Source organism: Salvia splendens, chromosome 20, assembly GCF_004379255.2.
Source record: "Salvia splendens isolate huo1 chromosome 20, SspV2, whole genome shotgun sequence".
Classification (NCBI taxonomy): domain Eukaryota; kingdom Viridiplantae; phylum Streptophyta; class Magnoliopsida; order Lamiales; family Lamiaceae; genus Salvia; species Salvia splendens.
The window spans coordinates 17371619-17381928 of NC_056051.1; the positions used below are offsets into that span (position 1 = coordinate 17371619).

At 37.8% G+C, this 10310-nt stretch overlaps 1 protein-coding gene and 1 non-coding gene across 4 annotated transcripts; both read left to right on the plus strand.

The window, feature by feature from the left end:
• The first annotated feature begins 2786 nt into the window (after window positions 1-2786).
• Window positions 2787-2859, plus strand: TRNAA-AGC. The gene has a single exon. It is a non-coding gene; the product is annotated as a tRNA-Ala (tRNA).
• Window positions 2860-3433: 574 nt separating this feature from the next.
• Window positions 3434-9685, plus strand: LOC121782937. Of its 3 annotated transcripts, none has more exons than XM_042180946.1 (12): window positions 3434-3536; window positions 4034-4172; window positions 4743-4870; window positions 4945-5095; window positions 5257-5366; window positions 6115-6198; window positions 6279-6327; window positions 6418-6509; window positions 7203-7341; window positions 7435-8392; window positions 8791-8901; window positions 9000-9685. In XM_042180946.1, exons 2-12 carry the CDS (start codon window positions 4080-4082, stop codon window positions 9590-9592), a joined length of 2508 nt encoding a protein of 835 aa, XP_042036880.1. In that variant the 5' UTR covers window positions 3434-3536; window positions 4034-4079; the 3' UTR covers window positions 9593-9685. The 3 variants fall into 3 exon arrangements, with proteins under 3 accessions (XP_042036880.1, XP_042036881.1, XP_042036882.1); XM_042180947.1 differs by having other exon boundaries at window positions 3482-3583; XM_042180948.1 differs by lacking the exons at window positions 3434-3536; window positions 4034-4172; window positions 4743-4870 and having other exon boundaries at window positions 4954-5095; window positions 5257-5364.
• The last annotated feature ends 625 nt before the right edge of the window (window positions 9686-10310 follow it).

Consider the following 10310-nt stretch of genomic DNA (forward strand, 5'->3'; position numbering starts at 1 on the left):
CCCCTCCCATCTCCGTTCTCTTCTCTCTCGACCTCCGGCGAGATCGCCTTAGTTGCTCTCGATTTTCTCCCGAATCGGACTCATCTCTCTCCAATTTGGCATTTCCCCATTTTTTCCAAATCCCTAAATTTAAGAAAGAACGCAGCAGCTACTGCCTCTTAGTTCCTCCGACGAATTCACGCCGGAGCGTCTCCCTCCATCTACGACGAGTTCTCTCCCTCGTCGAGTTCTCTTCACGCGGCGGATCCGTCGGTTCGGGAAGACAGCAGGCATCCCCTTTTCCTCCGCGGCTGGCCGTTCTCGGCGCTACGTGGGGAAGCTCCGGGGTATCGCCGCCGTGCTCACGCCGTCAGCCTCGGCGAGGATTTTCGGGGCTCCGTCGTCATTCGGCTCCCGTCGGACCGCCCTAGACACCAAGCTAAGTCCCCTTCCCCCTTTTCCCCGTTTACTCACTCTATTATGAGCTAAGGCAGCAGTTTGCTATTACTTTGTCATGTTCAATCCTTGCTACCATGATTTGTGTGCTTTGAGGGGAAGTTGGGCAGTAGCTTTGTGGTATTGAGATTCTTGGAGTTTGAGGTTGATCATTGTGGTATTGATCCTTGGCTATGTGTTGTGATTTATGGGAGCATTAGCTCACTGGAGAGATTCTTTATTGTAGTGGCATATGTGAAACCGATTCTTGTCTTTTCCTTGATTATCTTATTGTGGGACGACTTGATGGTTTATTGTTGTTCTATATTGGATATGAGGATCCTATTGGCGAAACTAAGTTCTTGTGCTATCCGATCATTCTATATGATGTAAGGAGTGATGGGGGTTGAGGGGTTACCTTGCTTTGTGATCCCCTCTCGGTCTGCCCTCCTCACTGCCGTTGCTCCGCACCGCCGCTCCTTACTCCGCTGCACTCCCTCGCCTTGCGAGAATTTGGCAGAAGAAGAGTGTGGAGTGGGGAGGGGAATGACGGTGGTATTTATAGGCAAATGCCTTGGCCTCTTGTGGCAGAAACTTGGAAGCTCCCTCTCCTTTTGAGTTCATTGATTAAGGGAATCTTACCCCTTTTGTGCAAGTTTGGGGCTGTCCCTTGGCCCTAATTTGCAGCCTAAATGGCTGACCTATGTAGCCACACTATTCCTCTTCTTGATTGAGCTTGTGTCCATTTTTCCCTTTATTTATGAGTCTATTTCTAACCCCTTTTTGGTGTAATTGTGTAGGTACAAAGGCCACTTCCTTGGCACCTTGTGGCTCCTCCAAGACCGAGAAGAATAGTAGAGGGGAAAGATGGAGGATTTGCTCACCATCCTAATTTCTTACCCTCCTACTTAATCTAGTTTAGAGATAGGTTGAAGGTTGTATTTCCATTCTCATGTAATACTTGAAGTTAGAGCTCAAGAAATGGTGTAGTATTTTCTTCATTTAGCAATTGGATGTAAAGTAAATTGTATGTATTCACTTTTTCCTCAATAAAAATATCCAAATTACTTTTGTGCTTGAAACTCTTCTTTGTACTCAATTTCCTTCAATAAGCTTGACTTGTTCCAACGCCGGATAATATAATGGTAATTCTACGCCTCTAAACGAGAATTAATCGAGCTCATAATCCGACTTAATCATAAATAAGGGGATTAAAAATCCGGGGCGTCACAATCGACAACCTAGTCGAAAAGGTCAACATATAAAAACAAACTTGATTAAATATCAAGCCGACAATCCAACAGATTTTCATAAAAGAAACATTGAATCCATGAACTGTCGATGAAAACGAATTAATGAAAATGCAAATAAATGGGTGGCTACTTGCAGAGAAACAAACACTTGAAAGAGGAGCGGAATAAGCGCCCAAGATGTAGAGATCGAAGCTCACAATATCTACAAAGCATGCGGCCATGCGGGTGCAAATTTCAAGATTTGAATGTATTTAATAAAGTTATGAGTAAACATCCAAAGTGGAATCTTCATGATACAAAACAATTTTTCTTTCTCCCAATCCATGAAGAGACACTAATGATGGATGGCAAGTTGAAGAAATGAAGGACTTCCAAATTGGAGTGTTTTCTATCCCTTCAAATTCCGGAAACTCCCACATCTGGAAAAAACTAGTTCAGCTTATTATAGGTAGAGATAAGATAAAATTAATCTAATGAATTATTTATACCGCCAAATCATGATACTAGTATTATTTAATTTTGCAACATTGATGCATGGAGTTATTCAAACCAACGAGAGTTTGCTCCAGATATTAATTCTTAGAGATTCATGATATTGTAGGTAAACAAGTTATTAATATGCCAATTTCAAAGCAAGAAAAATAGAAGAACAAAATTATCAAAAGTATTTTGTTCAAAAACTTTTTGACCCGATTAGCCCGAAACCTAAAATGTTAGGGTTGAAAATTTATAATCCTAAAATTTTACGATTCGACGATCCAAACGAGTTAGCCCGATTGACCTCCCTACAAAGAACGGATAATCTAAATGTGACAAATGAGTTAAAAACGAATAATTTTTTGAAATATTTATTCATGTAAATAGAATAATAAAGTGAAGCTATTTTTCTTTTTTCTTTCTTTCGACAATAGTTCTCCCTTTTCTCTATTAAAAATTACTAACAATTAAATCCATTCATCTTAAAAAAATCGAAACTAATAATATTCTATCAAAAAACAAGTAAAATTTCAATCTATTAGACAAAGAGAAAAATTGAAACTAAGATGTCGTACCAGCAAACGCCTAAAATGCTGAGCCTGTTTAGTTTATTAAATAAATTATCTTTACCCAAACACATCAGGGGATGTAGCTCAGATGGTAGAGCGCTCGCTTAGCATGCGAGAGGTACGGGGATCGATACCCCGCATCTCCATTATATTTTTTGCTTTTAAAAAATTGTATAATTAAAGGATAAACAAATTAAAAAGATACTACTAATAAACTTATTTCCTAATTAAAAAAATAATCTAGCTTAAAAAACAATAGAGCTTTGGGTAATCGACAATTTTGCCTCATGTTAAACGAATTACTATGTACTTCACTTTTTTCATGCACATTTTATATTTGAAAAAGATTCACATTTACTAACCGAAATAATAATAACTAAATTGAATACTGCGCATTAATATGTTCACAGTCAACTGATTTTTCGAGCTCGAAAATAAGAAGATTATAATTCTTATCCCATGCCCTCACCTTACGTTAGAAATGTAACTAGAATATTCTCCTTAAAGATTATATATTTATTATCGAACCAAAAAATAATATCAGAAGAAAACATTTATTTAAAATTTGTATGCAGAAATACTAGAAATAAATTTTAGATGAATGACTAAATTTTGAACTCACAAATTAAAATAATTGTAAACGCTTCATTAATTTAGAAAAGTGAGCACAGTCACACACAGACGCAGGTACACGTATTTGTAGGTGTATATAGATAGATAGGCTTGTGTAGTTAAAAAGGCCATCCATTAAAGGCTGTGGTTTTCAATCATCACTCCTCCCTCTGCCGTACAGACTCCTCTCTCTACATCGCTCTCCCCTTGGGTAAAATCTCTCTGCAATTTCCTCGTTTCGTCTCCATTGTTATTAATGTAATCTCAAAACCCTACATTATTCGTTCCTCTTGTGCGCCAGATGTGTGTGTCTACTGTTTCTGGTCTATTTTACGTGTTTTTAAGTATGTAGCTTCTTAATGTGGATGACCTGCTCACGCATTCTCTTGCATTTTCATAATCTCGAGCTACTTTCTTCTTTTTTGTTTTTCGTTTCTGATTTGAAAATCGCGACGAATTTTTTTTTTAGGTTTTTGTCGTTTTTTGTGAATTCTGGTAATGGCATTGTACCTTCCTGCTAGGGTTTGTGTATCGTCTTTTTTCTTGTGTGTTGTGTCTTTCTTGTAATTTGGAGAGGGAGGAAATGTGTATGCTTGTTGTAATGTGGTGTGGTTTTAATGCGGGTTTATTTATTTATTTTATTTTGAATTCGCGTATTGTGATAAATAGTGACTAATTTAATGGCTTTCTATTGTTTCTTTTGTTGAGTTTTCTTGGTTGGGGAAAGATTTGTTGAAGGCGCCGGAAGGCAACGATGAGTAACGAAGAAGAGAAGAAGTGTCCACTTTGTGCTGAGGAGATGGATTGGACCGACCAGCAGTTCATGCCCTGCAAATGTGGCTATCAGGTGATGATTTGTTACGTTGGAGAATTTCCTCTCTTTGTTCGTAGTTGGAGGTAGCTCTATGTGCTTACTGCGTCGTCTATTTTGTTTTCTATTTTTGGAGGTAGTGTTGCTGGTTTCCATGTGCAAGGAGTTTCATGTGATATGTGATGCAATATTTAAATTAAATGTAATAAAATTTAGGGTTATTAAGGATGACTTTGATGACCTTCGCTTATCCATTTCATTAACGTTAGCTTGATTTGTAGATTATGTGATCAGTTATGACTTTGATTTTGAGAATCTTTGGAGTTCTAATCATATTTATGTTGCAAGAGGTGATCGCTGGCCTAGGGGATCCTGTTATGAGATTATCTATGGTTTAAGAATCATTTTACAAATTTGACCATTCTGCAGAATTGGCATATATTTTCACTCAAAACAGTTGTTTGTATGTATGCCAGAAGTTGCCTACCATATTCTATCATCATTTTCATGTTTACCTGAAGAGGTCTAATATTATCTAAATACTTGTTTTCCTTGGAAACTTGTTGCTGAGTTTCCATTCTAAGCATGTAGTTGTTTGCATTACAGATATGTGTTTGGTGTTGGCATCACATAATAGACATGGCAGATAAAGATGCCACAGAGGGGCGATGTCCTGCTTGTCGGACAATCTATGAGAAAGAGAAAATTGTTGCAATGCAAGCAAATTGTGAAAGGTGGTTACATTGTGGTTTCTTGTCCCCCTTTCATGTAATTCTAACAGTTCAATTAATACTTTTATACGACACAGGTCAATGTCAAAAGTTTCTAACAGGAAAACTAAACAACCAAAGGCCAAGCCAAAGGCTACTGAAGTAAAGAAGGATTTGACAAATATCAGAGTGATTCAACGGAAAATGGCGTATGTGATTGGACTACCGCTTAGTCTGGCTGATGAAGATGTAAGTAGCAGTTTTATTAAATTGGTTGCTAGATATCCAGCTACATTCTGATAAAAAGAAATTGCTTTCGTATTTCGTGTTTTGTTTTAATGAGCTTCTATCTGTCATTGCTTGTTTCTTGCTAGTTCTAATTAGATATGACTTGTGATCTGCCTCAACAGGTGCTGCTGCGGAATGATTATTTTGGTCAGTATGGGAAAGTGACTAAGGTCTCACTTTCACGGACTGCTGGTGGGGCCATTCAACAGTTTGTCAATGATACATGCAGCGTGTGAGTTCACTCCAGCAAATATTAATATTTCTTTAACTAATGGAGGCAGTTATGCTCTGTAAAATGTCACACTGTTGAATTTTAAACTAGTTCCTATCAACTTTATCATGCATCCTTAACTTCTATGCCCTGTAATAGCTTGGTCCAAGTACCTTTGTCTTTATTTGATTTGGCAATTTTTGGCCTCAAAATATTAAGATATCTTGAGTTTTGAACTAAACTAGAGCCCTCAATAGATCTAGAAATGAAATCGAAATTGAGAAATGCATTCTTTTTATGTTGTTCATATTTCAAATCCCAGGCTTTGTGTTTTAAGGTAACTGGTGTGGTAGGAAATATCTTGCTTGTGGTTTTCCTGAAATACAGAATTAAGATATGAAGATGATTGAGATTTGCTTCCACCCTAGCTAGCCTTCTCAAATTGGTGAATGTTTATTTTTTTCCCCATCCATCCACCCATTTAGTTGATGATCACATTGAAGGATATGCTAGACTAATGCATATACAACATATTACAACTATCATGAGAGGATTTTCATGCTTAGTACACCCTCTGTCCCATAGAAACATGAAGATATAAATGGGGAAAGTTTTTAAATCTAGTGTTGTTTGTACTGTGAATGGGGAAAAGGGTCTATTTTTAAATTACTTTTCATACAAGTCCAGAACAAAATTATTTTTCATACAATTCCATTTTAAAATTTGTTTATTTTCTATGTCCCTAATTCTTTTTAATATGAATCTTCAGATACATAACATATGCAAAAGAGGAGGAGGCGTTGCAATGTATACAATCAGTTCATGGTTTTGTTCTGGAAGGTAGATTTTTGAGGTAAGCATCTTCCCCATTCCCTTCTTGGGCCATACAAATGCATCTAACTTTGAACTTTATATTTAACACTACTTGTGCAGAGCATCATTTGGAACTGCTAAATACTGTCATGCTTGGCTAAAAAACATGGTATAGAGATGTTTTATTTGTTATTTATTTCATTTCATATCGCACCATGAAAATGAACAATTATTTTGATTTGTTGTTATTTTGTTTCAGCCTTGCAACAATCCTGCCTGTTTATATTTGCATAGTATTGGGGCTGATGAAGACAGTTTTGGAAAAGACGAGGTTGCTGCAGTTCACACAAGGTATCTTGATGTGTACAAACTTTACTCTCTTCTCTGCTTTGACTTCCAGCATTGACCTGTTGATCTATTCTTTCGATAATCATTTGCCTACAATCCCATGAACTTAGTGTTTGTGATATGATCAAACTGCAGTTTAGGACGTGGTAAAATGTTTTTTGTAGGAGTCAGGCTGTACCTGGATTATATATAGTACTTTAATAGTTCCTATTTCCAGAAAATTAATTTTATTTAGAATTATGATGCAGCTGAAATAAGTGCTTGTCTTTTCTCTTCTTCTTATTTATGTTGAAAGCATGAGAGCTAGACACCATTTAAATGCTACCCTGGGCTGATATATGGTCTTCTGCTAACCCTGTATGTAGTTTATGTCACCTGGTCTTTAGTATTTTGGAAATACGATTCAACATGCATTTGGCACCATTCTTCTGGAACAAAAATGGATCACAAACTTGTCATCTAGCATCCTCATAGCAGTGATGTTGTCAATATGTACTCTTTAATTGGTTATTGGTACTTTTCTTTTTTACTTTGGCTTGACCCAATTTGTTGGATGATTTTCTTTACCAGTTGTTTAGTTTGGGTATATATTCCATGAGTAATGGGTGAGTTTATTAGATTTATTTCTTCATGTGAAAATCAAATTTAATGTGCTGTATTTTTACTGCCTCTGAAATGTCCATTTTGGTTTTGAAGGAGTAGAGTTCAACAAATTGCTGGTGCTGCCAACAATGTCATAAAGCGCGCTGGCACTGTGCTGCCTCCTCCGTTAGATGATGTCCATATTAGTTCTAGTACTTTTAGTGATAAATCTACCACAAGAAGTAGCATATCGGTAAGTCCTATATACAGGAATGTATCATCATTGTTGTGGTTGCCATATTTCAAGTTTTGCTTAAACTTCATCTTTTCTGATATCCTTGTCCAGGATGGAGCTCATGGTTCTGGAGATAGCATCAGTGATGTGCATCCCTATAAAGACAAGGAAGGACCTATTGCACTACCCCAGAAAATGTCGTCTTTTGTAGATATTGTTGGGCGGTCAAGTTCTGGTGCTCCAGAAAAAGATGGAAATAACCCTGAAGATAGGAGGATTCTTGATATATGTTCAGAATTTTCTTCAATCGCAGTTGGTGGTGAAATGCATGCAGAAGCCTCATATTCTGTTCCTTCCCTTTTTAAGATCCCCTCTTCTGGTCATGGTGCAAATGGGTTTATAAGTAGTGCAGAAAAACCGCTCGGAGGAGATTCTTTGTCAAATAGTCACAGATATAAGGGCACATGTGGCTCAAGTCATGGGGCTTCTTATCTTCATCCATTCTGTACTTCTCATGATTTGGAGGATTCTGATGGTGCTGCATTACACAGAAAGGCACCTAATCTGACTGGTTTTACTCTGGATCACAATCCTGTAAATATTCAAGATGATGAGGCTTCTTTACCTATCAGATGTGTAAATTCCATATCTAATGACTCATGCCAGGAGATGAAGTTTCAAAATTCTGCTAAATCTGATAGAATATATAGAAGTTCCCAGTCATTTTCCAATGAAGAAATAGTTGAGCACTTACGGAGAATAGATAATGATAACTTGCATAATGATGATGAAAATTCTGTTTCAGATGCTGTAAAGAGCAGTATAATTTCAAATATTTTGTCGATAGATTTTGATTCATGCGAAGATTCTTTGGGAATGCCTAATGGATTATCCAGGTTACTTGATGAAACTGAAGTGTTGGGTGGTTCTTCTTGGAGTTCCCTAAATAGTGATCAATCAGGCTACTCATTTTCCAAACAAGATGGCTTTGTGAGTCAAGTGGCTGCCTCTATCCTTCCGGAATATAGAGATATCAAGGAGCCATACTTGTGCAAGCCTCAGTTTCCAGGTAACGGGAATAATTTGTATAGATTTTATCTTTCTACTTTTGCTAAAAGGATTTATGTTCTATATTCATTTATATTGTTTCAGATGTGCATACTCTAAAGAAAGCTGTGTAGGTTTTGCTCTATAAATCTCAGTTGCTTACAAATTACTATGATTGTTCTGTGTCTATTATTCCAATACACTCTTTGACATTCATTGTTATCAAACTTGATTCTAAGTTTAGGAGCTATGAGGGATGCCGAAAGAAAGAGTGTTACTTGTGAAATTTATAAGCATAATAGTATAGAACTTGCATTACTAAGGATCCGATTAAATGGCTGGCCTTAGTTTTTGCTGCCAGATTGAGATTACAGCAGGCGGGGTTCTCTTGTCTGCTTTAATATATTCTGTTTTCTGCAGTAAATAGAGCTCATAGTTTGGCTCCACCTGGATTCACAATGCCCTCCAGAGATCCACCTCCTGGGTTTTCCAACTGCGACAGAACTGGTGGTTTGCCCCGCCCCTCATCAGGTATGTCATGCTTGACCATATCTCCCACACATTGTGGCAGAGTGCTACTCTCCATTATTAACTCACGTTTGGTGAATATGTGTTTTCTTTGTTCATAGGTGGTCGTCTGGCCAACACTTGCTCTTTCTCGAGCACTTTGTTTCAACCATCAACAGGCTTCAGTGATTCTGATTTCTTTGATCCTGCAATGTTACCCAGCGGAAAAAGTAACCAAACAAATGCATTTCAAAACACAATGTTTGAAGCTAGGCCATCCGGTACTCATGGGTTGAGTGCATTCGAGGACGAGTCTAGATTTTTGCTTATGATGCAACAGTCTGCATCTGCATTTCAAGACTCCAACTTCTCTCAAATCTTTGCACCCCAGATTCCACCCTCGCAGCAGGGCCTGAGTTTTGCCGGTGGTCAGAATGGCATGACCGGACTAAATGATGTATATGGCCTATCCTCAAGACTACCCGATGAAAACCAAAATCACGGTTCATCTTTCTTCAGCCAGATGGAACAGCAGAAGTATGCAAATGGGCATGGCTCGAATAGCAACGGTTTTGATGGGTTGCAACATAAAGGTGAGTCGGGGTTGGCAGAAGTTCAGAGAAACGAGAGACTAGGAGCGAATTACTTTTCTGGGTATGGAGGAGATCTAATGTTTAGTTCAGGCGATGTATACACCAAAGTGTTTGGACTGTAGTCGATGATCGGATTCTCGTTGCAAAAACCCTGTAATTTGGGCGAAAAATGAAGTGTTATTAAGATCGATCCAAATGGAGTGCCCCACCTTTAATCTTGTTCGCCATAATTTCTGCTGTCTTCCTCCCTCTTTTCTTTCTGTATATGCATATGTTGATCATATCATCTTATACACGTGTTAGAGATAGATCAACGTCTAATGATAGAATCTCTTCCAAGTTTGTTGGGAAAAAGGATTTGATACTCTCCCCTCACCTTCATCTACCCCTCACTGCTGCCACCGTCTCCTCCCCTCTCCACTGCCGCCTTCTCCTTCCGTCGTTGCTTGGATTCGCGGTGCTAGACACAAGGTAGTATTCCAGCTTATTCCAAGGTCGGAATCTTAGTTTTATTTCAATCGTTTTCGATAACTGCTTTCTTTTTTCTCTCTAAAACAAATGGCCTGTATATTCTTGGAGTCAAAAAAATATCCAGCAAAGTTTAATATTCAAAATCACATAAAATAAAAATTCATACAACCACTACAAAAAATGGCCCTAAGCTATCACACTAGCATTATCCATTACAGTTGCAACAACAAAGTTAAATCTCCAAATTTCTTTCCGAGTACAGGATTTGCTTGCATCAAGAAACCGCTGATTTTTCCCCTTGACATTTGTGCTGCAAAGGCTTCTGGGTTCGTCTTTTCCCTCAAACCATTTTTATGAATGTTAATTACA